Source organism: Lithobates pipiens, unplaced genomic scaffold, assembly GCF_037356315.1.
Source record: "Lithobates pipiens isolate NorthernLeopardFrog02 unplaced genomic scaffold, aLitPip1_a1.2 Scaffold_19, whole genome shotgun sequence".
NCBI lineage: Eukaryota > Metazoa > Chordata > Amphibia > Anura > Ranidae > Lithobates > Lithobates pipiens.
Window position 1 is genome coordinate 531,161,235 of NW_027507764.1, and position 26,695 is coordinate 531,187,929.

At 41.4% G+C, this 26,695-nt stretch overlaps 1 protein-coding gene across 7 annotated transcripts in view; it reads right to left on the reverse strand.

Moving 5' to 3' along the window:
- The window catches only part of SLC43A1 (solute carrier family 43 member 1), a 740,549-nt gene that overhangs the window by 388,224 nt on the left and 325,630 nt on the right, over window positions 1-26,695 (reverse strand). For all 7 annotated transcript variants that reach the window (XM_077493198.1, XM_077493195.1, XM_077493197.1 and 4 more), the window contains exons 6-7: window positions 14,859-14,951; window positions 3,687-3,820 (exon numbers count right to left, since the gene is read on the reverse strand). In XM_077493198.1, the coding sequence (XP_077349324.1) occupies window positions 3,687-3,820; window positions 14,859-14,951 (227 nt within the window). The remainder of the gene's footprint in view (window positions 1-3,686; window positions 3,821-14,858; window positions 14,952-26,695) is intronic.

Here is a 26,695-nt window from a genome sequence, read left to right on the forward strand (position 1 = left end):
CTTTCCATGACATTTGTCCTATATGGCTTTTAAGATAATATTTGCTAGTAAGACCTGATTTTAATGATAATATGTTTGTTCATGTTGATGGTTCTCCATTAACTAGATAATCATTAACTTTAACAGTGTTTTTCACAGCTGTTTGGATTATACATTTGAATCATATTCGCTTAACTTCTCATTCTTTTAGCTACCAAACTTGGTTTTCATGGGAAGAAATTGGATAGATGGAGATCTGATTCTTACAAGTTGTATATCTGTCCTAACTCTTTGGTTTAATTTTCGAACAGGTCGCTTGAATGTTGCTTGGCCCCTTCTTTGTGTATTGGGCTCAGAAGAGAGCATCAGCAAGATCTTATTCTTCTAATTTGAGTCTTGATTCTTCTTTTAAAGTATACTGGAATGGCTGGAGAGGTATGAGATAGAATGACTTACAGTCTGAGTTTTATAGATTGTTTGACTGTTGGCCACAGCCTAATATTCTACTTATTCATTTAGGGGGTAATGACATAGGTCAGATGAAGACTTTAGATTTGGTTTTTGAATTCCAACAAACAATCTCATTAGCTTGGCTTTTCCTCATTTAAGAATTGTATTTTCTGAAATTATTCCTCAACTTTGATGGATTGATTCTTTCAAAGTTCAAAAGCGGGTAAATAGATCTATTAATACATTTTTAAAGCATCCTTTTGGGTTTAGTTTTCGGCACTTAGAATTGGAGGGTGGTCATTGTGGTTTATACCGTGAGGATGGTATTCATTTATGACATATTGGGCTTGATATTTTAAACACTGATTTCCAGACTTGCATAGAAAAAGCTGCGGGCTGGGGTTAGGTGACAGGCAGTAGGTTTATCATACTTCCTGTCGGATGGGGTAAGTTTGTTGCGTTTGTTGAATTTGATTAGTCAGAAGAGAGATTATTATTGAGCCTGAGCCGTAGTGGCTGGGTTTATTTATCTATGCTTTTAAGTAATGTGATAATAAAATTATTTGTAAATCTTTTAGAAAATGTATTAAACCAATAAAAACAGCCACGGCCAAAATATTTATTCAATAAAATATTTTACTTCAAATTAATTGCTTGTCTGGTTTTGAATGTATTATATATACACAACGTAAAATGCCTGCTGACTTCTATCCCATTGGTCTGCATGGCTGTCCTCCCAGAAGGAAGCCTCTTATAAAGATAATGCACAAGAAAGCACACAATCAGTTTGCTGAAGACAAGAAGAACCGAAGAGGGGGACAAGACCCCCGAAGAGTGGGACAAGACCCCGAAGCCAGAAGAAGACCCCCGGACGGCAGCGGCAATGAAGAAAGCCTGTGTTGTATTTTATTTACACTTTTTTCACCAGGTGAATGGGTAGGGCTACATTGTACCCCATACTCATTCACATAGAGTGGGGGGATGATATCTGGGGGCCCCCTTATTAAAGGGGGCTCCCGGATTCCGATAAGCCCCCAGCCCGTAGACCCCAACAACCAATGACCAGGGTTGTCGGGAAGAGGCCCTTGTCCTCATCAACATGGGGACAAGGTGCTTTGGGAGGGGGGCTGCAGGGCCTGGTATGGCTCAGGAGGGGGGGTGGGTCGCTTGCTCGCCCCCACCCCCTTTCCTGACTGGCTGGGCTGCATGCTCTGATAAGGGTCTGATATAGACTTTGGGGGGACCCCCGCGCTGTTTTTTCTGCATAAGGCTTCCCCTTTAAGTCCATACCAGGTAACGGGGTTAGCGACGTGTCAATCGCGGCGATCGAGGCGGCGACATTGACTTCCTTCGCTAGTCCCGTCTAACTGGAGCCACGTTCAAAATGAACAGACTTTACTCTGTGTGTGGGCAAGTCCGTTCATTTCAAAAGTCCGGCGGACTAGCACACAGACGGGCGGATTGTCTGCTGGCCTGCCGAGTCCGGGGGACAATTTTGAGTCAAAACTTGTTTCTAAGTCCGCTGGACTTTTGGAAATAAATAGTCCGCCGGAGCCCACACATGGGCGGATTGTCCAGCAGACTCTGGTCCGCCGGACCAAGTCTGCTGGATAGTCTGATCGTGTGTACGTGGCACAAGATAAACTTATTAGGTTCAGATAATGTCAAGCGTGTGTGGTGGCAGCCAGGTGAGGAGTACAAAGACAAGCATGTCTTGCCTACAGTCAAACATGGTGGTGGGAGTGTCATGGTCTGGGGCTGCACGAGTGCTTCCGGCACTGGGGAGATATAGTTCATGGAGGGAACCATGAATGCCAACATGAACTGTGACATCCCAAAGTAGAGCATGATCCCGATCCCCTCCCTTCAGAAACTGAGCCACAGGGCAGTATTCGAACATAACGACCCCAAACACACCTCCAAGATGACCACTGCTTTGCTAAGGAAGTTGAGGGTAAAAGTGATGGACTGGCCAAGCATGTCTCTAGGCCTAAACCTAATTGAGCATCTACGGGACAGCCTCAAAACGGAAGGTGGAGGAGCGCAAGGTCTCTAACATCCATCAGCTCCGTAATGTCATCATGGAGGAGTGGAAGAGGACTCCAGTGGCAACCTGTGAAGCTCTGGTGAACTTCATGCCCAAAGGGTTAAGGCAGTGCTGGAAAATAATGGTGGGCATACAATATATTGACATTTTGTGCCCAATTTGGACATTTTCACTTAGGGGTGTACTCACTTTTGTTGCCAGAGGTTTAGACATTAATGGCTGTGTGAGTTATTTTGAGGGGAGAGCACATTTACACTGTTATACAAGCTGTATACTCACTACTTTACATTGCAGCAAAGTGTAATTTTGTCAGTGTTGTCACATGAAAAGATATAATAAAATATTTACAAACATGTGAGGCGTGTATTCACTTTTGTGAGTGTTTTCATCTTTGTTATGTTGCAGCCTGATACTTCAGTTGTTTAAATTATAATTTTTTTCTCATGAATCTACATTCAGTACCCCACAATGACAAAGTGACATTTTAGAAATGTAAATTTATAAAAAAAAAAAATGATCAGATTGACCTTAGTATTCCGACACTTTGCAACAACATTTAAAATTTAGTTCAGGTGCTTCCCTTTCTCTTGATCATTGTTGAGATGTTTCTACACCTTCATCTGAGTCCAACTTTGGTAAATTAAATTGATTGGACAAAATATGGAAAGGCACACATCTTTCTATAAAAAGGCCTCACAGTTGACAATGTATACTCTATCAGATCAAAAGTCAAGAGGTCAAAGGAACTGCCTGCAGAGCCTCAGAGACAGGATTATTGCAAGGCATAGGTCTACAAGGCTACAAACATTTTCTGCTGCTTACAGAAGAAGACTTTGGCACAACCAGGACTCTTCAAAGAGCTGGTCACTTGGCCAAACTGAGGGTAAATCAGGGAGAAGGGCCTTAGTAAGAGAGGTGAAGGGTCACCTTCCAACATGACGAAAATCTTAAGCACACAGCCAAGACAACACAGGAGTGTAGATTAATGAGAAAAAAAATGAATTGAAACAACTGCAGTATCAGGCTGAAACATAAATTGAGAAGGGGGCCAGAATACTTTATGAATGCACTAAATATTAATCTCAAATAGTCTCTTTAAAACTTCTGAAGCTTGAGGCCTTATTTCTGTTTTCTTCTGAAGTACATTTTAACTTATGGCTAGGTACCATGATTTCAAATATCCACTGTGGGCTGATTAATACACACTTACTTATAAGCTGTTTCTTCGGGTGATGGGATAGACTCCTTTGGCCAGTTGATCAGACAGTTGAGAAAAATCAGGCAAGCTAAAGCAGACCAGCCTAACATAATTCCCACAAAGGAGATCCCTGCCTCATATAAGAGCTGCAGAAAGAATAATGCAAGATAATTGTTAATAATGAATTCCAAGTAAATTGAGAAAAAACAGAACACACATTTACAATGAAATATCTGAAAGCCGTTGCTGCTGTATTGTATACCTCTTCCTGTTTTAAAGTGAGCCATATGATGTGTACTAATAAAATGTGGCAGTACACTAAACACCAAATGTAGTACTACCTCTTATACACCATTTTTGATCATTATCAGTAATATATACTGTAATGGAAATTTGTAGGTTCTGTACATAATTGTATTCTATTTTATATGTATTGCACAATGCCCTCACTGTGCACACGGCACTAATAATGTTTTCAGTACATGTTTTGCATTCTTTCGAGTTCTGATTAGAATAAGCCTGCCTATGTAACGCCCCTTGTTACCATAAACGTACAATTGTAATATTAATGTGATATCTACGTAATCACGTGTATAAAAACCTTCACATGCGTCATAATAAAGGAGAACGGCTATTTGGAAAGATGCTGAGCGTATCTTTTGTGTCTGTTCCCTACTGCAGTAGTTATTATTAATTTGGAACCACTAATCAATATGAGGATAGGAGTTGCCTATCATCAAAATATCCATTTCAGGTGGCGAAGCCAGCCCAGCAGGGGTTATCAGGTGACCCTGAGTATCCGAAACGAGGAGCTTGAGACGATCCGGGAATTTCTGATAATCAGCCGGCTGAGGTAAGCCTTTTGCTTACATTTGAGTTATCAGACTTCCTTGATCGGTAAGGCATTTTCGGGACAAAGGGTACCTATTTTACTCCCCTTAATCGAACTGTATTGATTAGTGGTTATATGTTATGTTGTCACTGTCTACTGTCCATCAGAGTGTTATAGAGAAAGGGAAGAATAGTGCTGTTCACAGGTATATGTAGGACATCTGCTAGATAAAGTAGTTTAGAGGCAAGAGGGTATAGGCACACGTAGAGAAGACTGGCCAGTCATTATGGGCATTAAATTAAGTAAGGGAATGATGGGTAAGAGACCCTCAAAAATGCCCAGCGCAAGAGGAGCGCTATATATGAACCAAAGGTGCGGTTCCGCCTATACTGAGTCCCTAGATTAATGGTTAAAGTGGACAGGGATCCACAAAGGGTAACTGGGTTACCACCAAAGTCCACAGGGACAAAGAATCATGCAGAGTATACAGCTAGAGAAACGGCTATTTATGTGAGCAGGATGGATCAAGAGTGACATTAACACTAGACAGAAAGGGACTTTTTGATGTTAAGTTGTGGGATGAATTTGGGGTCAGGCACTACAACTAGTAAAGTCAAGAAACAGTAATGAGAGTTTAAACAGAATCCTTTATATGTTGTCAGAGAGGGAAGATGGGATTAGCACTATGGCTGCCCGTCTGATCATAGAAGGTACAGTATGGGAAGTATGGTATTACAATACATTGGATGCAAAGGATATCAGAACAAAATAAAGAAAGCAGAAATTTAAGCAAGGAAGTATTAAAAAGCGTTAAAAGAAAGTGAGAGAATGATATGCATATGTTGTGTACAAATGGGAATAATGTAAGCAATTTTAGAGATATACTTGTGTATGTTTGTGAATGCTGGAACCTTTAGTTCTATCGCTTGTGTCATGTACGCAGATGTGGCCCCCTCTTTTGTGCTCTCCTGGAAGAATGTAGCTGGCATGAGAGTTTGGTGATAAGCTGGGAGGACACCATGCCAATTTCAGTTTTTTAGACAAAACATTTATAACAAAATGTGCCGGGTTAACGAATCTAATGATAAACAATGTGATCACAATTATTTTTGAATCTGTTTTCCAAATATGGTAAAATGAAGGTTACAAATTAACCGTGTCTTACACAAATTTAATATCCTGGGATAGTGGAAACTGGATAGTGCATTAAAAAAAAAAAAGAGAGAGAAATTGAGTAAAATTAAGTAATATGTCCCCCTTTAAGGACATTTATCTGTGCATATATATTAGTGTGTGATATTGAAATTATCATATGAGTATTAATTTCTAATATGAGTTTAACAATTTTATTAATAAATATAGATATATTGAAACTGGTTTAGACAACCTTTGGTTGGAAATGAAATCCAGGTTAATGGGGAAATTGGTAAAAATGGAATTAGTTTAGATTAAGATAACAATTTTGTAATTTTACATTTATTGAGTATAAGGAAAAAAAGATTAAGATGAGGTTGTTAATTTGAATACAGCTGCAATAATGTTTAACAAAGCCAAGATGGGTGGGATATATAAGGAAGTTTTTCTACAGAAATGAAATCTTAAAGTCTGATAATAACTTGATATGCGGTCCATAATGTGAGAGTAATAATAAATAAAATGTAAATATAACAGACCCTTCACATCAAGTCCACACACCCTGTTAGGATAGCTGCTGCCTGCAGCCAGTTGGTTTATAGTTTTTGATGGCCAAGTGCTTTCTGGTCCGTCATACATATTGTTGGTCCTTTTGTTTTTATGTATTTTTATTTTTGAAATCCAAAGCAGAATGTGTGGATTGTGAAATGATGTGCCCCTTTTCCTTGTAAGTGCAGTGGGTATAATCAGAAGAATATTTAGGATTTATGGACATCTCTGCATGACTGCAGGGTATTCTTATCATTTATTATAATATTGCCAGGAAAAAATTGTCTTTTTGAAACATTAAACTGGAGTTCTTACACAAACAGCATGATAGAAAACAAGCCATTGTTATATTTATGCAAGCTGGACCCAGTAATGAAGGGTTCACTCCGATGTATCAGAGCTGTAACTTTATGGAAAGTTGCTATTAGACAAAGTTACAGATATTATTTTGGTTGAATATTTAATTTTTAATAGTCCGACATTCTGCACAGCAAATATATAGCTAAGTGTTTGTCTAATGAAAGGTTCAAAATATGAATTTGTTTTGTGTGTTTATGTACAAATCTAACAATGAAAAATGTGTACATTAGAATCCAGCCACCTTATTACCTCTATTGGAGGAGGCTAGAGACAAAGAAAAAGCACATGTGTTAAATTGATGACATAGGAATCAGCTGCTGTGAGCCCGGTGCAGGACACTCTCCCTGAAGACCCGAGTATTTACTTTTTTGTAGTGTTATTCCTGGTTTTATACCGAGGATGAAGTTTATCACCCAGAAGGATTCCCTGTATTCAGAGTCATTGGATCCTTTTTCCCCATCTCAAGAAGCAGAGCTCCATGTTTTAGAAAAGCCTGTGAGCTATAAAAAGAGTATATATTTATATAGATAGTCAAGATATAGAGAGCTTTTGGTTCCATTTGAAGGGCCAGAAGTTTGTTTTTACTTCGGCAGGTAAACCAATCAAGCATGCCAAGTTAATTTGATCGGCTGTTTTCAGCCTTCCAGGTTCTTGCTGAGGTAGCCATACTAACAGTAAAACTCACATATGGAAGCAGACCAGGCGACTCTTAGGATGCTGCATTTACAGCCCCGGACACTTGCTGGGTCTGTGCAACTCACAGATTCCACCCCAGTTCTGGCCCAGTATAGCTGGGATTAATAATTCAACTTTAAGGACCCCAGAACGAGAAGCACAAGTGGTCCACAGAGGGCAACTTCTTACGAAACAGGACTTTGGAAAAGGTGATCATTTATGTTTGCCAGACACTCTTTTCCCTTCAGCTTGACACGTGGACCGTGTCATCAGTCACAAGCAGTTATGGCTGCCTTAGTAAATGAGCGTGGGATAGAGCCAGGGTTCTCCACAGTTGTTTTTATAACATACGACTTCTTGTTTTACTTGTTACCAAAGGTGTTACCAAAAGCTGAACATCCCTTCCAGAGATAACAAAAAGATATATCCAGATGCCCAAGTCAGGATCTTATGAGTATGCATTTTGTTTGTATGGACATGTTTTATGGATGTCCAGTGGCAAATGCTACTGCAAAAGTCACAGTAAAAAGGTGTTCTCAGAAGTAGTTTGTAAGTACAGAGTGCAGAATCTACAGAGAGCAACAGAGGAAATCATTTTTATAGGAGAGTCCTTATTAGAAGTTTTGAGGTTTTATTTTTACACCCCCTACTGTCTACAATGTAGTGGACAAAGTAGAGTAAGACACTAGAAAACTTTTGCCTGAATGTTTTATTATATTTTATCAAGCCCGTAAGGGGATGTTGGACTCTCTCCCTTTGGGATTTGGGTTGGGAGTGTGTTACTCACTTGCTTATATTTTGTCTCAGCAGCTGAAGATCTCCATTCGGCTCTCACAAAGAATGTTGCTGATCTTTTAAGGTTTTTGACAAACTTATTTATGTGTTTTCTCCCCAATTCCAGATCCTAAAAGTTTGGAAGGATCTAAAACTAAAGCCAGTTGACTTGTGGATTGTTAAGAGACATTTATATATAAGGAAATGTTTGGAGACTCAATACAGCATCTATTTTATGTACAGTTTTGCAAAACTTGAAGGAAAAGTCACCTGGATCCACACCAGACACTGTACTATGACTAAATGAAAGAAATCTCTGTGTTTGATTTGTTTCCCTCTTGCGATAACAGTCTAGGGTATTTTTCGATTCAATTACTTTAATTGTAAGGGATACATATATTTGAAAAGTAGTTTAGCCATGTTGAAGTCATATTTGTCTTTTGTACCTCTTCCATTTTATGTAGAATTGTCTGTGTTTACATGTGCTGATAAGTCAGCATACCAGCAATTAAGCTAGAAGGCCATTCTGGCCACAGGAGTGTACAGCCAGTACTCTGTAAATATGTCTTATCAATCATTTGTTTTTCACAGTGAAAAGTTGTTTTGTAATGAAAAAAGCTGCTCAGCTATTATTTTCTCCACAATGGAGTTTTTGCCTCTTTGGCCAGGATTACCTCCACCTAAGCGTGTGGAGGTTCCAGGTTAAAGGTGATAGCAGGTATGGTTAGTGATCAAAATATTGATCAAAAGAGAGGAGACTGTAATGGAAATTTGTAGGTTCTGTATATAATTGTATTATATTTTATATGTATTGCACAATGCCCTCACTGTGCACACGGCACTAATAATGTTTTCAGTACATGTTTTGCATTCTTTCGAGTTCTGATTAGAATAAGCCTGCCTATGTAACGCCCCTTGTTACCATAAACATACAATTGTAATATTAATGTGATATCTACGTAATCACGTGTATAAAAACCTTCACATGCGTCATAATAAAGGAGAACGGCTATTTGGAAAGATGCTGAGCGTATCTTTTGTGTCTGTTCCCTACTGCAGTAGTTATTAATTTGGAACCACTAATCAATATGAGGATAGGAGTTGCCTATCATCAAAATATCCATTTCAATACTGTATATGTTGTAACATTTTGCTTTTGTCCAGCTCTGTACAGCTTTCTAGAGCTTCTATTTCCTCCCAAAAATTGCATTTTTAGAATAATGTTGGACTATCTCAGTGAGACCCACTTACGCCTATATCACCACCATTTTGTACTAGTTATACATAAGGAATGTTAATAAGAACTAATTTGGAATATGCAGATCAGTTTTGGGCACCAGTTCACAAAAATAATATCAGGGAACTAGAGAAAATGCATAGAAGGCCAACCAAACTGATGAGAGGCATGGAGGAGCTCAGCTATGAGGAAAGCTTAGAACTGAATGTATTCTCTCTTGAAAAGAGGCTATTAAGGGGGATATGATCAACATGTATAAATGCATAAAGTAAGCAGTTCATATAGTGAAATTGGTATAAAGGACAAGAGGGAACTGTTTATGCTTGGAGGAAAAGAGATGTAACCTATACATACAGAAAGGCTTTGTCACGATCTGGAGTCAGGCTCAGAGGCCAGTAGCTATAGCAGCAGAGCAGATATTCACACAGGTCACCCTGGCTGATGATACGGGTTCACCTGAGGTGCGCAGTCTAAGCACTAACCGGTATTCACCAGAGCTCCCAAAAGGTGGAGATGAACTTTGGCTGCGTCTTAGTGCCAGGTCGCGGTCCTCAGGATAGCCCCACCAGGAGGTGAGCAAGCCAGGGGTCTGGTAGCAGATATAGCAGGTAGGGATCAAGCAGAAGCGTAGTTGAGAAACAAGCCAAAAGTCGGTAACAAATAGTTGCAGGTTGGGATTCAGCAGAAGCGTAGTCCAGGAACAAGCCAAATGTCGGTAACGAATTGTAGCGAGGATGCGGTCGGCAGCAGGAGAGAAAGGAGCAAGATATTGGCTGGTGAAGGCACAATATTCTGTCAACCAGGAAGTGCAGAGACATGGCTTAAATCAGGAAGTTCATGGGAGGAGCAAAGGGTTCAAGGTTCAAGGCAAACAAGATTCAAGACAAGATCACTCAAGGAATTGTCCAAGGAGCTGTCCAAGGAGCTCTCCAAGGAGCTGTCCAGCATTCCAGGTGGCTCAGCAAGCAGAGTCACTGCCAGATGCACCAGAGGTCCCAGGTTCAAGCCCTGGTCCTAACAGTACTCCCCTCCTCCCAGGATGTCCTCTGGACGTCTTAGGGCCAGGTTTCTGAGGAAACCTCTGGTGGAATTCCCTTGTCAATCTAGGGGCATGAACATTCTCCTCAGGCTCCCAAAAATTTTCTTCTGGCCCATATCCTTCCCATTGAACCAAATATTGCAATTTGTTCCTAGAGATCCTGGAGTCAAGAATTTTTACCACCACAAATTCTTCTTCACCCTGTACCTCGACAGGTGGAGGAGGAGGATAAATTCTTCCAGAGAAAGTATTTTCATGAAATGGTTTGAGTAGTGATATATGAAACGCAGGGTGAATTTTCATATTGTCAGGAAGTTTTAGGCGAAAAGTGACTGGGTTGATTTGAGCAGAAATCTCAAAAGGTCCCATAAACTTTTGACCCAACTTAGCACATGGAACTTGAACTTTTAAATTTTTGGTAGATAACCAAACTTTCTCACCTACTTGAAAAGTGGGAATAGACCTACGATGTCTGTCAGCAGCCTTCTTGTAATATTCCTGCGCCTCCTTCAATGTATCAGTCAATCTCTCCTGGATCTCAAGTAATGAAGTTAGTCTGTTGGTAACAGCAGGAATTTAAGTTGAGATGGGGAGATCAGGACTAAAAACTGGATGATACCCGGTGTTTAAGAAAAATGGGCTTTGGGATGTGGAACTATGTTTAGAGTTATTATAAGCAAACTCTGCCGTAGGAAGGTAGTCCACCCAGTCATCCTGAAGATAACTCACAAAACATCGAAGGTATTGCTCCAGAGTTTGATTGGTCCTCTCGGTCTGACCATTAGACTGCGGATGAAAAGCAGAGGACAGATTAACTGTTACACCCAAAGCTGAGCAAAAACTTCTCCAAAATTTTGAGGTAAACTGTACCCCTCTGTCAGACACCACATCATCGGGAATTCCATGAAGTTTAAAAACTTCTCTAACCATTACCTCAGCAGTATGTTCGGCGGAGGGTACCCCTTTAACTGGAATAAAATGAGCCATCTTAGTGAGACGGTCAACAACTACCAGAATGGTGGTCATCCCTTTTGAAAGAGGAAGGTCAACCACAAAGTCCATAGAAATTGACCCCCATGGTCTTGATTGAACAGGTAGTGGTAGAAGTAACCCCAGAGGAGAAGATCGAGGTGTCTTATTGCGAGCACAGGTTAGACATGAAGCTACATAACTCTTAACATCTTTCTTGTACCCAGGCCACCAAAAGGAACATGATAAGAGTTCTTCTGTCTTAGAAACCCCAAAATGACCAGCAAGCTTAGAGTCATGTACCAACCTGAGGGCTTCTACCCGAACTGATTCAGGTACATAGAGGCAATGCGCTTGAGTCCAAAAACCATTGTTGTACTTGAGGTTAATGTCCTTAGGCGGATTATTAAGAAGTGGTCATTCTCATACCCCTCCTTGAGAAGATTAAGAAATGTCTTCGAACTCATGGCCCCTAGAAAGTTCTTTTGAGGCAGGATTGTACATTCAGAGGTGCTTTCCTGGAGAGGCCCAGACAACATCCGTGATAGGGCATCAGCCTTACCATTCCTTGACCCAGGGCGGTATGAAATAACAAAATTAAACCTGGAAAAGAAAAGGGTCCAACGTGCTTGTCTAGATGACAACCTTTTAGCAGACCTAATAAATTCTAAATTTTTATGATCGGTGAGAACGGTTACAGGGTGCTTAGCTCCTTCCAGCAGATGCCTCCACTCAGAAAATGCTTCCTTAATTGCCAGCAGCTCCTTGTTTCCAATGTCATAATTCATCTCGGCTGAAGACATCAGCCGAGAGAAATAAGCACAAGGATGAAGCTGCATTTTTTCTCCCATTCGCTGAGAAAGGATAGCTCCCACAGCTGAATTAGAAGCATCAACTTCTACGATGAAAGGTAGTTCTGGATCTGGATGTACCAGTATTGGTGCAGAAGTGAAGAGAGTTTTCAGTTTACTAAAGGCAGCCTGTGCCTCAGGTGACCACAAAAAGGGCACCCCTTTCTTTGTCAACTGTGTGATTGGAGCAATTACCCTAGAGAAATTCCTTATAAATCTTCTGTAAAAGTTGGCAAATCCAACAAATCGCTGTATCTCTTTAACATTCTTAGGGGCGGGCCAATCCACCACAGCTTTGATCTTATCGGGATCCATGCTTACCCCTTCAGAAGAGATTATGTATCCCAAGAACTGGATCTGAGTTTGTTCAAACTCGCATTTCTCTAATTTTATGTAAAGTTGATTTCGCCTTAATCTCTCGAAAACAATACAGACATGCTTGCGGTGTTCTTCCAAAGTATCAGAGAAAATGAGAATGTCATCCAAATATGCTATTACAAACTGATCAAGCAAATCTCGAAAAGCATCATTAATAAAATGTTGAAAAGTTGCAGGAGCATTGCAAAGCCCAAAGGGCATGACCAAAGACTCAAAATGTCCATATCTGGTTCTGAAAGCAGTTTTCCACTCATCTCCGGGACGAATGCGGACAAGGTTGTATGCCCCCCGTAAATCTAATTTGGTAAAGAGCTTGGCAGAGCGGAGTCTCTCAAGCATTTCTGGAATCAGTGGGAGTGGATAGCGATTCTTAATTGTGATCTTATTTAAATCTCTGTAGTCAATACACGGACGCAGGGTGGAGTCCTTTTTCATCACGAAGAATAAGGCTGCACCAGCAGGAGAGGTTGAGTGTCTGATAAAACCCTTCTCAAGATTCTCATTAATCCACTCCCTGAGCACTTTCAGTTCAGGTTCTGATAAAGAATAAAGGCGACCAAATGGTATTTCTGCCCCTGGAAGCAATTCAATGGGACAATCATAAGAGCGATGAGGAGGCAGCTGATCTGCGTTCTTTTTATCACAAACGTCCCGAAACTCAAGATATTGTGGAGGTAGCTTGTCGTATGACTGGGTAGTTGCCAAAACTGCTTGTAAATCTTGGGTTGGTGGAGGGCTTATTTGATAAGATTCTTTGCAATGTTTCTTGCAATGGTCAGATGTAAAGCTTAAAGAACGTGTCTCCCAGTTGATGGAGGGATTATGCAATTTTGCCTCAGCAGTAGCACAACGGTTAGGATCATCGAAAACTTGGTTCATCGCAGTCACAAAAGAATCTAAATTATCCAGGATGACATCATCTTTCTCCACATAAGGGGAGGCCCAAGCTAAGGCTTCCTCAGTCAGGAGGTTGATAATAAACAGCACCTTTTTCCTGTGAGAAGTGAATGCAGCAGGTTGCATCTGAAAGTATATACGACATTGATTAAGGAATCCTCTATAATGGCGGCAGTCTCCGCTAAACTTGAGTGGTAGGGGCATTCGTGCATTAGTTTCTATGGCAGCAGTATCTCGGGCATGAAAATCCCGCAATTGTTTGTGTAGATCAAGAATTTCCTCTTGTAGACCTTTCACTTCAATTTGTAACTCAGAAAATTTTTCCTGGTAGTCAACACCAAATGCCTGTAACTCAGCGATTTGAACCCTGAGGGGAGCCACGGCAGCTGCTACAATGGCCTCCATGTTTTTGGCCAGAATATTCTGTCACAATCTGGAGTCAGGCTCAGAGGCCAGTAGCTATAGCAGCAGAGCAGATATTCACACAGGTCACCCTGGCTGATGATACGGGTTCACCCGAGGTGCGCAGTCTAAGCACTAACCGGTATTCACCAGAGCTCCCAAAGGTGGAGATGGGCTTGGCTGCGTCTTAGTGCCAGGTCGCGGTCCTCAGGATAGCCCCACCAGGAGGTGAGCAAGCCGGGGGTCTGGTAGCAGATATAGCAGGTAGGGATCAAGCAGAAGCGTAGTTGAGAAACAAGCCAAAAGTCGGTAACAAATAGTTGCAGGTTGGGATTCAGCAGAAGCGTAGTCCAGGAACAAGCCAAATGTCGGTAACAAATTGTAGCGAGGATGCGGTCGGCAGCAGGAGAGATAGGAGCAAGATATTGGCTGGTGAAGGCACAATATTCTGTCAACCAGGAAGTGCAGAGACATGGCTTAAATCAGGAAGTTCATGGGAGGAGCAAAGGGTTCAAGGTTCAAGGCAAACAAGATTCAAGACAAGATCACTCAAGGAATTGTCCAAGGAGCTGTCCAGCATTTCAGGTGGCTCAGCAAGCAGAGTCACTGCCAGACACACTAGAGGTCCCAGGTTCAAGCCCTGGTCCTAACAGGCTTTTTCACAATACAAGCTGTGGAAATGTGAAATAGACTCCTTCAAGGTCTAGTTTTGGCCAGCTCAGTAGATTTTTGCTTTTAAAAGGAGCCAGATGCATTCCTAAATGCACAAAATATAACTGGATACTAGCATTTATTTAGAGGTAATAACAACAGGTTTAGTTGATCCAGGGAATATCCGATTGCCTCCTAGGGGATCAGGAACAAATCCCCTCCCCCCCTCGGAGGGAATTAGATCATGCTTTTATTTTTTATATTTATTTGCCTTCCTCTGGGTCAACTGTAGATATATGATTCTGTATATAGAGGTTTCTATTAGTTTTTTTCTATTGGTTAAACAAGATGGACTAGTGTTTTTTTTTTCAACCTACCAATGTAATTTTGTAAGTGGCATCATTCACTTCAAGTGTGCAGAATTTAAAGAACTTACTTTGAGGGCTGGAAATGTTATGGCAGATGATGCATAAGATCCAATCATTAGAGACATCATGGTAGAACGTAGGTCGCCAAACATATTTGGCAGCTGCAAAAGATAATTGTAAAATTTATTCAGCAAAAATAATACTTTTTTTTTTTTTGCAACTTTCCTTCCATCTCTACCCCTAAGGAACCGGGAAATCATATACAGTACCCAGACACCAAACTGTCATTTGTTACCATATAGTGATAAATGGACAAGAATTACAATATGTCAGCAGCAAACAGCCAATTGTTACAACATGCAGGCAACAATGAGCAATTGTGACAACACATGAAAAACAAACAGGCAAATGTGACAATATATGAGCAACTCCCTTGGCACCAATTCAGCCACCTTCCCAAAAACTCCCCCCCCCCCCCCCCCATATCCCTCCATCGCCAATGAAAATAAATCCCCCCTCGTTTCTCCTCAGCAAAACTTTTATCTTTCCCTTCCTCCAGAAAAAAAATTACCTTACCCCAAAACCATTTACTAGAAACAACCAATTCAATTTAAAATAGAAATGCAAAATGTCTGTGTGTGTGTGTGTGTGTGTATATATATATTTACATACACACATTTTTTAAATTTTTTTGTAGTGTTTACATAATTTCTGTTCTCAGTTCCATAGGGGTTTAAGAGTGATTGCCTTCCACCCTTACCTGTTGTAACTATTTTAAGTATGGTGTCACATTAGCCTACATGGCTGGTAAGGAAAATAATCTATAGGTGTTTTAGACTTGAAACAGTTAATTTGTCCAAGACTGGAAGATCCAATAAAATCAGCCCAAGATCTGACCTTTTGATTCTATAAATTATATCTCCAAGAACTTCACAGTTTATTTTAAATTCTATGGATAAGGCTGGCCAAACAAGGTTCCTGCTGAACCAGCCAAGATTCAAACCATTAATGGGCAGGCTGAATGCACCAAGTTGATCAATCAAATTTGATACAACCAGCCTGCTGGATTCTCGTGTGATTATCACTAGTGGCTGCTATAGCTGGCCGCTAGCAATAATCACTGTGCTCTCCCAGCGGGGACAGCTTCCCCTGCTGGGAGAAGGCAATTGCTTGGCGGGAGGGATACCCCTGTCAACACTGTCTGTGTTGATGAGGAATCGTGCAAATTTCAACCTGTGGTTGCAGAAAATAAATTTGCACCATGTATGGCCAGCCTAATTCGTACAAAAATCAATGTCAAAATACATGCATCTACAATCAGAAAGAAATTGGATATATTTGACCTTAATATAAGGTGTTCCAGGAAGAAGTCTTTGCTGTCAAAAGAAACATTAAAACAAGACCAATTTGCCAATTTGCCATTGAACATAGGTAAAAACTAGGCCTTTTGGAACAAGGGGTTGTGAAATTATGAATCAAAGATAGCATGTACAGTAACAAAAGACACGTAGGTTGAGGTTGCCTTATTGTTTCAACACCTGGGCAGTTTACATTCATCGGGTAAACTATAAATTCTGTTTTATCAAAGTGATGAGAATGTGAGTCCATCTGTCCAAAAGTTGAACTGGAAATGGATCTTTCAAAACAATAATGAATTGAAGTTTATTAGCAAATCCACCAAGGATTATCTACCGGTAAGTAGAAAAGGAGGGTTTTAGCTGGCCTGGTCAAATCCTCTATTTGGATTCCATTAAAATATTGTAGGGAGATTTGAAAAGGGTAATTTGTGCAAGAAGCAAAAGGTCTTGCAACAGATTACATTTTGCATGGTGATGTGGTCCAAAATTTCATGAAGTCGATGTCAAAGACTGGTGGGCAGTTATGCAAAATGCCTACAAGTTATTTTCTGCTAAAGGGGACAAGTGTCCCACAAGGAGCAATGAAAAATTATGTTTGGGATTTATACATCTTCCAGGCTCTTTTCTTATACCATTTGAGACCTCTAATCCACTCCAGGTTACACAACGCTCTCAGTCACTGCTTTGCAGCCTGGGGAGTAGACAGGTCTTGTTTATTTAAAGCTAAAATGTTGGTAAAAACTACAAAACTGTGTATGTGGAGGGTGACAATGTATTATGTTTGGGTAGCCTGATGGTTAAAACTGCTGATGTGTAGTTGTTCAAAGTTTCATTTTTTTTTTTTACCTCGGGAGCACTGTACAGCACCTGCAAATTGCCCAAATAAAGTAACCACTATTTTCCATAGCATTATTTGACTGATTTTTGTGCCTAAATAGGTTGATCAACCCAGGGAGCATTATAATCATTACCTATCCTCAGCTCACAGTTTTAGCAAGAAGCTGCTATTTAAACAGTCTGTACTTGGACTGATTAAAATGGAGGAGATAGTAAAAAACTGTAATTCAGCACTGCAGTAAGTAAACACTAGCCGGTGAATCAGAGAGACTATCATGATTTAGAGTCTGCCGATGCTGTGGATTATGACAAAGTCAAATACTGGAACAGTTGGGTGGTACGTTGGCAGTACGAGCAAAGTGGATCAGCAGCTGATCCTTCCAAGGTGAGAAATTTCCACTATCAAAGATGTTTGATCTCATCTACCTTGGCTGCAACTGGAGTCCGTGCAACACTATAAAATACAATCTTTTTTATTATTATTCCATCAAGACAGAGGGCATTCAATATACAAATAGGTTGATGTGTTTCAGCCCCCACAGGGGCCTTAGTCATAACTACTAAGGCCCCTGTGAGGTTTGAAACGTGTCAACCTGTTTGTATATTGAAAGCCCTCTATGTCTTGATGGAATAATAAAGAAGATTGGATTTTATACCTGGTTGCTTTGTATGTTTTGTATGCTATGCTACAGATTGTACAACTGTTATCCGCGCACTGGTAATTATTTTTCCAGCAATCTTATCAGTTTATTTTGGTTGCCACACCAGATTTGTTTGATGTAACTGGAGCCTCTGTCTGTGGACAGATAGTGAAGCATGTAATCATGGATCGTTCTTCACCTATTTCACCTATGTTCCCTGGGTGAGTCAAGGGGACCCCAAGTCAGTTGATAAACTTATAAAGCTCATTGAGAGGTACTTTTCAGCTAAGAACCTGATCACCTTCTCTACAACTCCATGGCCTTTCCTCCCCCCAAAGTCAAGCACCTCCCCCTGCAAACGGCAAGACTGTTTCAGGGAAAGCAGATTGTAAACATGGCAAGGAAATGAGGGGAGAAACTCTTATGTTGGGTTTGGAGACTGAACAAATAAAATCAGTCAGCACAAATGCAAAAACAATTAACCCTATCTACAGCAGCTGAACACTCAAGGTCAATATATTACACTCCTTGAACAGATATATAGTAAGAAAACACGGGGCAGCACTTAAAATAATAATTCAGAGATTTCATATGCAATGTCCAATAACTCAATATTATATGGCTAGTCCCAATGAACGAATAAAAAGCCAGATCATCGTAGAGAGGCACCAACAAACAAGATGGAAAATCCTCAGTAGTGATCAGGGTGCTTGAATGCAATCATAATATATGTGCGTCCTTATCCGTGCTTCTACCACCATTAGTACAGGCTGCTCACCTTATTTTATGGACCTCTGAGTTAACAGAAAGATCATACAGGCATTCCCCACAGGGGCAATCAGCAAGATGAGATCCTGTCTTTCCAGCAATCCAGCCTCAGATAGATGACAAAAGCAACACCCTCTCATATATGGTAAATATCATTGCTTGTTCAGGTGAAAATCAATAGAACATACATAGTGCTCTCCGTTTATACGTAAAAAAGCTTTTTATTCAATTAAAATGCTACTTATAAAAAGGCACTGAAATCCCAGTGCTAGAAAATGAAGCTTGTTTCATGACACAGCATCTCATGATAAGAAGTTTGAAAGGTGACTGTAATGACGTCAGAGCCTTCCCGTCTGCAGCGTATCGTTCCTGTGGGTGGTACTTATTATGGTACACTAAAGAAGTCCCGCCCACAGGGATGATACGCCAAATACCTGATTAGCCTGTGCATCATGACTTCTTTTTAAGGGATAGACTGAAGTCTTTGCCACTGTGTGCACTGCAGTGCCAGTAGAGGGAAAAAACATTTGCCAAATGATGGTGAATGAATGAAGTATATTATGGCTCACTAAACTCAGGAAGTTTGGTTACGTTGGTTAAAGTTGATGTGATTGCACCTTTGGACTTCCACACTAGAAAGCTTGCTATAATCTGTGTGCAAAAGGTAGGAAGGTGAAATCTTCATTTAGACTAGGTATCTCAAACGGACGGCCCTCCAGCTGTTGCAGAACTACAAGACCCATGATGCATTGCATGACTGACAGTTACAAGCATGACTCCCACAGGTAGACGCATGATGGGACTCATAGTTCCACAACTGCTGGAGGACCGCAAGTTTGAGACCCCTGATTTAGACTGTGGGGTCTTTTTGGCTTCTACTTGAAGCAGCTTCTCATTCAAGTCTCCTTTCCTTGATTAAATTTTAACCACTTACCAAATGATGGCTACAGGGCGGTCGGATTACTCTGGGAGGGCGTACTATGACATCCTCCCAGAATCTGGGATGTCCCTAGAACACCTGATGTTGCTCCCTGCATGTTGGGCCTCTCTATGTGGCCACACTGTGGAAAAGTCTCACATATGTGGTAGGAGAATCTTTTTTGGGGTGTAATTTTTGGTATGTACACTCTGTGTAAAAAAAAAAAAAAAAAAAAAAACGGTTTCATTTTCTTTACACCTTTCCCAAAAACTTGTAGAAAAAAAAATGACATATTCAAAAGACTCAATATGCCTCATAGATTATACATGGAGTTGTTTTTATTTCCAAAATTGGGTAATTTTTGGGACGTTTCCATTGTCCTGGTTCTCCGGGGCCTTCAAAAATGTAATGCCGCGTACACATGATCAGAATTTTGGTCAGAAAAAGCTCTTATGGTTTTCCTGACGGAATTCCGATGGGATTTCGCTCAAGCCGTCTTGCATACACACGGTCACACCAAATTCCGACCGTCAAGAACGCGGTGACATACAACACATACAATGGGACTAGAAAAAGGACGTTCAATACCCAGTAGCCAATAGCTTCCATCCTCCTAGTTGAATCTGAGCATGCGTGAGTTTTTGCATGTCGGAATTTTTGATAGAAAGTTTTTCCGTCTGGAAAATTGAGAACATGCTCACATATTTTTGCTGGCGGTAATTCGGCAAGCTAAATTCGCATTTTTTGATGAAGAGCTCTCATCGGTCATTTGCTGGCCAAAATTCCGATCATGTGTACGCAGAATAAGAGGTAGTCAAGAAATTATCTGTGTAATTTATGCTCCAAGAACGCCTGATGTTGCTCCCTGCATGTTGGGCCTCTGTATGTGGCCACATTGTGCAAAGTCTCACACATGTGGTATTGCCATACAACTTCCAAAGACTCGCCATGCGTCTTACTAAATACCTTGGAATGTCTACTTTCCAAAAATGGGTTATTTGTACTTTCCTGGCTTGTTAGGGTCTCAAGAAATGAGATAGTCCGCTAGTACTTCAGATGTGATCAATTTTCGGAGATTGGCACCATAGCTTGTGGACTCTATAACTTTCACAAAGACCAAACAATATACACCGATTTGGGTTATTTTTACCACAGATATGTAGCGGTATAAGTTTTGGCCAAAATATATGAAGAAAAATTACTAATTTGCAAAATTTTATAACAGAAACAAAGAAAAATACATTTTTTGGTCTTTTTTCTTTTATAGCGCAAAAAAAAAAAAACAGTAGTAATTAAATACCCCCAAAAGAAAGCTCTATTTGTGTGAAAAAAGGAAACAAATTTCATATATGTACAGTGTTGCATGACTGAGTAATTTTCATTCAAAATGTGAGAGCACCGAAAACTGAAAATTGGTCTGGCTAGGAAGGGGGTTTAAGTGCCCAGTGGGTAAGTGGTTAATATCATGTATAACCCAAAATTGTTGACACTGGTTTTCCACCATGTTTCACCTAGACATGCCTTGATACAGCCTTCTCTCGTAGCTGAATAATAATTTTTCATACATAAAAGACAGGAACTTGTTTCATATACAGTACCACACCACTGGAGCTGCAGTTGTAAAACTACATAATCCTGATATTATCTCAGTTTTTAGGGTTAACAATTTTTTTTACTGTAGGTACAAAAACACATGCCTTACAGTGGCCACATCAGAGCCTTTGGGTTTTTCTGGAAACCAGGAATCTGTTTGTGCTATTACTGGCACTTTATCAAAATGGCTATGCACCAAACCGTCCTTCAGATTTTTTGCTGTCCAATATGTTGTTAATGGGGCTTTACCTAGGATCTCTTTATGAGTCTTTTCATCTAGCAGCACTGGCCATTTATTTAGCAAAATATTGAAGATTTTATCTGATTGCCTTCAGTAGGTCCCAAACAATCATACTGTTTCTTTACTTTTGAGTCTCTTCTTGTTTACCAACATAGAGTTTCTGGATTTTTCAAGGAATCTCTTGAATAATCTAAATAAACCCGCTTAAAATGGCCACATTCAGAAACTCTTCTGAACAGTGCTTCTCAAGATTTTATTGCGAAGAGGAATTCTGCCTTGCCTGCATAACTTGTCCAGTTAGAATGCCTCTTTTTAAAGAATTTGGATGATGGCTATTCTAATGTAATAAATTGTTTGTAGATGTAGGTTTCCTATACACAGTTGTTTTGTATTTTCCCCACAAAAGTTAATTGAATCCTCATAAATTTCACTACTGAAAACATTACAATCAAATTGTTATTTAACCTGTCCACAAACTGTTTGAAAAATGGAGGGGTCCCTTTCCAGATTAGAAACATATCACCAATAAATCTGGTCCACAGCAGAATATAAAATAAGATTTTACCTTCCTACCCTTTAGTACATAATTAATAAGATAACAACTGTGGAGGTCAATTATTACATTTTGGATGTATTCTGCAAAATTGTAAATATTGTAAATTTTGATGGATAAACCATAACTCATATACTGTATTAATGGTGAGCTATATATTAGAAAATTAAACACACACAAATTAGAATACTGGGCTAGTTTAGTTGGGGAATTCCTCTGAGTAGACTGGTTCAAACATGCATATGTGCATGGTATCGCACACAGAACTGTAATATTAGCTCCAGACAGCCCATTTGAAGGATGCTTTTGCTCCAGTATCAGCACTGATTAGTCTTCAGCTGTATCCTGAGCCCTGCCTTTGTCCTGTGTAAGACTTGCGTTGCTGACCATGCCTGCTTCTGACCTGATCTTGGATTTTGCCTATACTCCTGCTCACCCGTTCCTGACCTCCTCCCTGCTTATCACTCTGATTCTGCCTAGGCATCTGTACCTCACTGCACACCCATTGCTGACCTTGGCCTCCTGTTGGGAGTTGACATGTGTCCAGAACCTGTGGTGCACACAGAGTTCCTCTTTAACCCTGGCAGCGGTGCACACAGAGTTCCTCTTTAAAGTGGTAGTACACTCTGTTTTTTTATTTTTACCTACAGGTAATCTTATAATAAAGCTTACTGTAGACTAAATTAATATCTGCTAAATGTACATCGTTTAGGAGATATTCTAGTGAGCAGCAGCCAGTGACGTCACCGGTGCATGCACTCTGAAGGAACGACATGCCTGTGGTGTTCCTTCACAGCTCTGTGCAGCGGCCTTGACTACCACGTGCATGTGCGGAAGTGACGTCATCGCTGCTTGGCCACAGCCCGGAACCAGCAAGGAAGACAGGGTGAAGATGGAAGCCTCAGCAGCTGTGACAGCGCGCCACTGGAGGGCTTCATTTTAAGGTAAGTCTATCATAATGTGCTAGTATGCAATGCATACTAGCAATTAGGCCTTTAACTTGCAGAGGGAAGTCAGATTTTTTTTAAAGTTTACTACTGCTGTAACCCTAGCTGGTTCATCCTGCGGTGCTTCTGCTCCTGACCTGATGCTTTGCCAGACCTTCTGAGCCTGCAACACCAGCTGCAAGTTTTGCTATCAACATCTGCTGGCAAGTTCCTCCTGCCTCTGAGCACTGTCTGTTTCACTCTCATGTTCCATACAAGACAGGTCAATCTCATCACTTCAGTCTTCTATCAAGTACACGTCATTACGTTTGTTAAATTAGGTAAGTTAGATCCTCATAAGACTGGAATGATCACGTCCTTACAGGATGTCTCCAATTTACAAGCCAACCTCAATGCACTGTCTATTGTGCAACTAATTGTCTAATGAGATTTATTGTTGATAAATGTAAAGTTATGCACTTGGGGGGCTAAGAATATGAATGCATCATACATACTAGAGGGAGTACAACTGTGGGAATCAATGGTGGCGAAGGATCTGGGGGTTTTGGTAGATCATGAGCTCAATAACAGCATTCAATGCCAAGCTGCGGTTTCCAATGCAAACAAAGTCCTTTCATGTACTAAGAGTGGTATGGATTCCATAGAGAGACCGAGAGATCATTTTTGCCTCTGTACAAATCATTAGTAAGACCTTAGCTGGAATATGCAGTTCAGTTTTGAGCGGCAGTTCTCAAAATTTGCGGCCTATTAACCCACCTTGCAGCGCAATACAAATTGCTCAGAGTGCAGCTGAGCCATCCATCCAGCTCGATCACCCCAATAACCTACATTGGCTCCCTAGCTATAGGTTCATAGCCCCAAAGTTCCTGGTGGACTGGGCTAACTACCTAAAGGTTAACCCCACTTTTTTGGTGGTTTATCACAATCTGCATTTGCAATATATTAGAGATTGGCCACAGTGATGTGAATAGCAGTCCATCCACCGGAGGATAACTTTTTGGCATGTCATTTTTACACCATGCACTAGTCCATACACTAAGAGTGGTATGGACTCCAGAGAGAGACCGAGAGATAATTTTTTCCTCTGTACAAACCATTAGTAAGACCTTAGCTGGAATATGCAGTTCAGTTTTGAGCGACAGTTCTCAAAATGGATACCGGTAAACTGAAGAAAGTGCAGAGAGGGGCAACTAAACTGATAAGAGGCATGGAGGAAAAAATTAGAGGAACTGACTTTATTCTCTCTTTAGAAGAGGAGATTAAGGAGAATAATGTCCAAATTGGGTCCGATTAGCCATTCTCCCCCTCCTCCTCCCCTGGTGTCATGTGACTTGTTAGTGTTACAAGGTCTCAGGTGTGAACAGGAAGCAGGTGTGTTAAATTTGGTGTTACCGCTCTCACTCTCTCATAATGGTCACCAGTGATGGCCCGTCCATAGGGAGCACCCGGGCGCCACCCCCCCCCCCCCTCCCCTCACCCCTTTGAAAGTCACTTTTTTTTTAAATGGCCCTTTAAGAAAAAAAAGAAAAAAAGTCCTTTAACTAAGTGCACTGTGTCCGGGTGCCGGACGCAGTGCACTATGGGAAGCCCATCGTCAATGTAATCACGAGATTGCAGACGTGGTGCTTCATTTGAGGCCTTTTAACCTGCCTTGCAGCGCAATACAAATTACTGAGTAGCTACCGTTCATAGACAATACTGGCACTGTACAGAGCCAAAGAAACTTAGTGCATCTGAGTGTTTTTAAAGTTCTCACAGCTTGGATCCAGCAGGGATCAGCTGCTTCTCACAAGTTACCCTGCATCTGAGAGAAGCTTAAGCAGCACTTTGATCATCCTTTCATGGTGAGTGGGTTCCCCGTTCTAAAGTGTAGCATCAGCAGTATCAAGTTACAGCTCATAGCTCATTACAAGGCAACAAGTCCCCAGGAGGAGGGGGGGATCGGGTGAGTCTTGTTGCATTGTTTACAGAATAATTGCAGTCCAGCCATCCATTCAGCTTAGAGCACTTACAGTGAGCCTTTCAGTTATATACTTACAGGAGGGCAGTTGAGACAATTTCAAAGCATTGTCTGCACACCTGTGAGCTTACCTGCTGCATATCACTCACAGAGTGCAGCTGAGCCATCCATTCAGCTCGATCACCCCAATAACCTACATTGGCTCCCTAGCTATAGGCTCATAGCCTCAAAATTCCTGGTGGACTGGGCCAGCTACCTGAAGGCTAACCCCACTTTTTTGGGCATTTGCAATATATTACAGATTGGCCACAGTGATGTGAATAGCAGTCCATCCACCGGAGGATAACTTTTTGGCATGTAATTTTTACACCACGCAGACTTTTAGTGCACTTATATTTTTAATTGGGACTTCTATAAAGTTGCATCCAGTTCAGTGGCTACCCGTCCATATCGGGCACTGCAATTTGGTGGAGACAAATGCTGCTGCATTTGATGGTGACACATGCTGCTGCAATTTGGTGGTGACACAGGCTGCTGCAATTTGGTGGTAACTAGGGATGAGCTTCGTGTTCGAGTCGAACGTACGTTCGACTCGAATATTGGCTGTTCGTCCGTTCGGCGAAGTCCGAACATTTTGGTCCGTTCGCGCCAAATTCGTGTGGCGCTCACGGCCCACAATGCACTGCGATGGCGCAGTGCATTGCTGGCTCATGATTGGCCAAGCATGCACTGTGACCCCGCATGCTTGGCCAATCGCAGCGCCAGCAGCGAGGAGAGCCATGATTGGCCACAGGCAGGATGCCTGTGGCCAATCATAGCTCAGGCTGTGTAGTGCACGCCCCACACTATATAAGGCCGCCAGCGCGGCGGCCTTGTGTAGTGTGTTGGTGTCTGAAGCAGTGGGTGTTCTGTGTACCTTCAACACAGTACACACCGATCATTTTCGACCGATTTTCGATCTTGCTGTTGTGTAGTGGTTATTGTCTGCGTGCCCTGACCGCAGTATACACCGCTATATTCACCTCACCTATATAGCTAGTGATCTATCTTTTATAATAGAGCTTGCAGTCAGTAGTGTTAGAAGATAGTGCGTGCTGTCTGCGTGCTCTGTACCCAGTACATACCGCTATATCCACCTACATAGCTGTTCTCTATTTGAGCCCACTTGCCATCTGCAGGAGTTATTGGAAGTTGTGTGTGCCTCCAGCACAGCACAGTATACATCTGTATATACCCCTTTATCTCTGGTGTTCTCTGGTTATTGTCTGCGTGCCCTGACCGCAGTATACACCGCTATATTCACCTCACCTATATAGCTAGTGATCTATCTTTTATAATAGAGCTTGCAGTCAGTAGTGTTAGGAGATAGTGCGTGCTGTCTGCGTGCTCTGTACCCAGCACATACCGCTATATCCACCTACATAGCTGTTCTCTATTTGAGCCCACTTGCCATCTGCAGGAGTTATTGGAAGTTGTGTGTGCCTCCAGCACAGCACAGTATACATCTGTATATACCCCTTTATCTCTGGTGTTCTCTGGTTATTGTCTGCGTGCCCTGACCGCAGTATACACCGCTATATTCACCTCACCTATATAGCTAGTGATCTATCTTTTATAATAGAGCTTGCAGTCAGTAGTGTTAGGAGATAGTGCGTGCTGTCTGCGTGCTCTGTACCCAGTACATACCGCTATAATCCACCTACATAGCTGTTCTCTATTTGAGCCCAATTGCCATCTGCAGGAGTTATTGGAAGTTGTGTGTGCCTCCAGCACAGCACAGTATACATCTGTATATACCCCTTTATCTCTGGTGTTCTATAATAAAGGCATCTGCAGGAGTTAGTGGGTGTTGGGTGCCTCTAGCACAATATACACTACCCAACTCCCTTCAGGCCATTACCATGTCTGGAAGGCCAGCAAGGAGAGGCAGACAGGCGCGAGCCGATAAAAGAGGGCAAGCAGGCTCTGTGTCTAGAGACAACAGTGCTGGTCTTGGACGCGGTGCATTGTCATCAGCACGTGGCCATGGGACACGCTTGTCCTTCTTTTCGGCAGCTGGACATGTTGAACCGCAACATGCCAATGACT